Source organism: Gigantopelta aegis, chromosome 4 (assembly GCF_016097555.1).
Source record: "Gigantopelta aegis isolate Gae_Host chromosome 4, Gae_host_genome, whole genome shotgun sequence".
Taxonomy (NCBI): domain Eukaryota; kingdom Metazoa; phylum Mollusca; class Gastropoda; order Neomphalida; family Peltospiridae; genus Gigantopelta; species Gigantopelta aegis.
Window position 1 is genome coordinate 59,748,336 of NC_054702.1, and position 4,449 is coordinate 59,752,784.

General features: G+C 36.6%; 1 protein-coding gene across 1 annotated transcript in view; it reads right to left on the reverse strand.

The window, feature by feature from the left end:
- The window catches only part of LOC121370847, a 15,908-nt gene extending 14,402 nt beyond the window's left edge, over nt 1-1,506 (reverse strand). The window contains exon 1 of the mRNA XM_041496350.1: nt 1,344-1,506. Within this exon, the coding sequence (XP_041352284.1) occupies nt 1,344-1,371 (28 nt within the window). The 5' untranslated portion in view covers nt 1,372-1,506. The remainder of the gene's footprint in view (nt 1-1,343) is intronic.
- Between the last annotated feature and the right edge of the window lie 2,943 nt (nt 1,507-4,449).

A 4,449-nucleotide genomic window follows, 5' to 3' on the forward strand; every position in this document is an offset into this window, starting at 1 on the left:
TCTATATGCGAGACTGTCCTGGGTCTGTTGTCATTGTTATATTAGAGACTAAGTCTTATTAAAGTTAAACAAATTGTTTTGTTTAATTACACCACTTTTGTCCTTCCCACTGATAACGCCTTTTTTATAGTATGGAATTTACTACAAATTATTTATTTCTGAGCCGATTATTTTCTAAATTCGACACAAAAATAGTTGGGGGCGGGGGGTGTTATTTTCTAAACACTTTTACTTTTCTTTTTACGTCAAACCAAACTGAATTATTTACAAAAAAAACAACGTTTTTTTTAGGCGGATGGGACAGACGGAATGAATGAATGAATGAATGAAAGAATGTTTAACGACACCCCAGCACAAAAATACATATCGGCTATTGGGTGTCACAAATGGTAAGTATATGAAAATAGTATTTATATAATATTTATGTAAAACCACAGTGTAAGAAGCTGTGGGGGGGGGGGGGGGGAGTATAATATAATATATAAAATGAAGTTAAGTAGATCTTAAAACTTTGTATAGAAGTCAAAGTGTTTTAAAAACTTACAATTAATTCTGGACGGAATTTAAAAGATTCCAAAACATTTCTGTTGCCAAATATATTATTTGTAAATAAATGAAAATGCTTGTTATTAAAACTACTTTAAAGTGCATGTATTTCGACATTAACCACTGGCGTTTTTTTTTTTTTGGGGGGGGGAGGGGCACTTTTATATTTACACACTTTTACACTATTATTATGCTCCCCTTGCCCCCCCCCCCCCCCCCCCCCCCCCACGCTTCCTACGCAGTGTTAACAACCTATAACTAAGTCGTCCTATTAAATGTTGGCAATAGCTCATGCTGAATGTTAATAAATACTTTAAAATTTTGGGGAATTCAGGTTGTAAACTCAAGTTGGAGCTACTGTAAATAAAATCTGTAATATTTCAATATACAGACACTGCTACAGGGATTCGCTACACAAGTTTCGTTTAGGTCAGAATCGAACGTAGCAATTGGGTCCGCCTTGGATTACACAAGTTTCAGAGATCGCTACACAATTTTAAAATAATAAATAGTAGTTACCATTTATTTTTCAACTGGTTAGAAATGTCAGTAAATCAATATTTTGAAAATAAAATGTATCCTATCATATTCTAAGCAAGAACAAATGTAACTAATAAATGGACATCTATACTGTCAGGAATAGTGCGAATTCAGTTAATAACGGCGGATGTGACGGCCTAAGTCAGAAACGGCACATTTACGTAGTAAGTGCTTTGGAAGACAAAATAAGAATCGCATAGATGGTAAAGTGTAAAGTGATCTAAGAATGAAATGACACATAATTCTAATAAACCTACCTGCTAAAAACACCAAAGCAAACTTCATTTTTCCTACATTCACTGAGCGACGACAATGGCAGACGATCTGTTATCTGTTTGTTCTGGTCAGATTTCCGAAATACAGCTGCGCAGAAGTCAAGGTTATTGGCACCAGCTAGTCATACAGATCTTGAGAAATGAGAATTCTGGGCTTCGGGAAAATACTAGTAAGTAGGCCTAAACTACTACGCGTGCCTTGCAAGTTATTTATTTATATATTTATTATTATGCACATAGTAATTCAATATAAATGCTAATTTAATCAATGTGGTAAGTTATTTGGAAAGATCCAGTATAATTGTAGAAAATACCCCTGCCATCCTTAGTAATCGGTGTTCGACTGTTCCAAGTTTGGTAACCTAATTTTGTATGGCAAATTTGGCAACCTCAGTGCGTATGGAGAAAATGTGGCAAAGGCAGTACGCTTGTTTGTTTGTACAGACATAGTAATTACGTATGCTACTAAATTATCTCACCGTTGTTGTTTTTACTTAGTCTTAGCAATTAAACCTGAATTAAAACATTTATAATTTTCTATTTTAGAGTAATCAACTTTGTTTCTACTCCATAATTAGGGGAGCAAACTGCATAATTGGGGAGCAAACTGCATAATTAGGGGAGTAAACTGCATAATTAGGGGAGTATTCATGCTTATATCCAATTAAGGTTCAAGCACGCTGTCCTGGGCACACACCTCGGCTATTTGGGCTGTTTATCCAGGACAGTGGGTTAATTGTCAGTTGTTAGCCGGGGGGGGGGGGGGGGGGAATTCAGTGCAACTGGGAACTCCCCATAATCCGCCCTTGAAAGGGGCACCCTTTTCAATTGAACTATATTACCAGCCACTGATTGGCAGTAATAGTGATGTAAATCATGTGATCCCACGGGGAGGGGTGTGTGCAGGGAAATGGGATGCTTCATATTATCCGGACCAATTTGTTCTTGTAGTGCGTGTGTGCATCAATAACTAGAAAGCCTCTTGTTAGTGGTAAATCAAACTGGGTATTATTGTGGTTCTTACGATTCTCAGACTCGCTGATTAGTTTAGGCGGAGGGTTCATTAGGCTGTTTCTGGTTACAGCCAGTGCTCCACAACTGGTGTGGATGGTGCATATTATAAAAGATCCCTTACTGCTAATCGAAACGTGTAGCCCATCGAGTGGTTGCAACGGGTTTCTCCTCTCATTACACTGGCCTAGGAAGAGGGGGGCAAGGGGGGGGGGGCATGTGCCCCCTCCCATTTTGTAGCAGAAGCAATGTTTATAATATATATATATATATGTGTGTGTGTGTGTGTGTGTGTGTGTGTGTGTGTGTGTGTGTGTGTGTGTGTGTGTTTATATGTATTTATAATGATTTATATGAGTGTGTGTGCGCCCCGTCCTTTTTGGCACCTGCCTACGCCCATGCATTATCTTTAATGATTTTAGCCATGGCGTATGTCCGACGTCATACAACGCCAATTTATTGTTTAGATTATCCATTTCCGTCATCCTGGTGTTTTTAATATCACAACATGCATTTTTCATATTTTTAAAAATGCACGTGCGTCTGAGAGGAAACGGTTACGTAGTCGAGTTCTAATCTATTTTAATGGTATTTCAATTTTCACTGTGTCAACGTCACAGACTCTTGTCTTATTCTGTTGTAACTTTATCCAGATGTCTTACAGGTTTGTAGATTTAACTAAACTTAGTGTCCATTTTTAATTGTTGAAACTAGGGTCTGCGCCTTTAAATAAACGGGGGGGGGGGGGGGGGATACAGAGCTGCAGTATATGGCGTCATGTATTTCACAACGTATTTGAATCTTCTCTACATAGATATGAGCACGAATATAAATTACAGTTAATGAGTGAGTGCCTTGAAACTTGAAACTACACCCAGGCCCTCAAACGACAGCATATGAGGTATTATTGTACAGCGGGTATTTACAATGACAAGATAATAACAGGAGTTCTTCGTAGAATATATACAAACATAAATAAAAATAGCTATATACACATTTTAAAATGAAGACACATGATGACGAAATAATCAAATATAGCAGAAAGATTTTTACAAGTCAGTATTTTAAAAAATATCAAATGACATTGGAGATGTTTGTCTGTGATTTACTAAATTTACTTGTAATTTCAGAAATAAATTTTGACATTTTACGGAGGGTGCTTATGCTATTACAATTAAACAATTCTTTGAATTAAAGTGTTATAGGGTTTTTTTATATAATAATATGGCTTTATAAGCCTTTTGTGTGTGTTCATGAAATAATTTACTTTTTAAATAAGTAGTGATATTCTTCTCCAATGTAACCTAATCTGTTTTCGACTGGGGTGCTATTCCAATATGTTTTGCCTTTAAATTTAGACTCGATGCTGTTATGCCATTTTTTTAATTACTGGTCTAATTGCCTTCGTTTAACACGTTAAGTTTGTATTTTTATGGATGGGAGATTGTTCGACATATAAATATCGGACATGCCTAAGTTGTTTAACAAGCGTATTAAATTTTCTAGCCAGTTGTAGCTGTGCCCGCTTGCAGTATAATCTTTTTATCATATAATTAAGAATTAAATGAGAGATTTTTGTGGATTTACTTTTAACAATACGTGCCCAGAATTCTATAATTATTTGATCAATAATTAGTTTTAGAGGCATTCTACCAAGATCCCCATATAACATAAAGATAGGCGTTCCTTTTTTTACCGGTAATAATCGTCTAAGAAAATGTATATGAATATTTTCTGTTATGTCCACATTTCATTTTCGTATTCCCATATTTCACAGTCATACGAATAAAGTATTGGGAGGACCACTGAGTCAAAGCATGACTTCTATTGGTAAATTGTTAACCTTGGCTTCAGATAAAACAAAATGTATTGCTTTAGTTGCATGCTGAGTTAGAAATATTTTGTTATTTTAAATTTGTTTTGCTTAGACCGGCCTCGGTGGCGTCGTGGCAGGCCATCGGTCTACAGGCTGGTAGGTACTGGGCTCGGATCCCAGTCGAGGCATGGGATTTTTAATCGAGATATCGACTCCAAACCCTGAGTGAGTGCTCCGCAAGGCTCAATGGGTAGGTGTAAA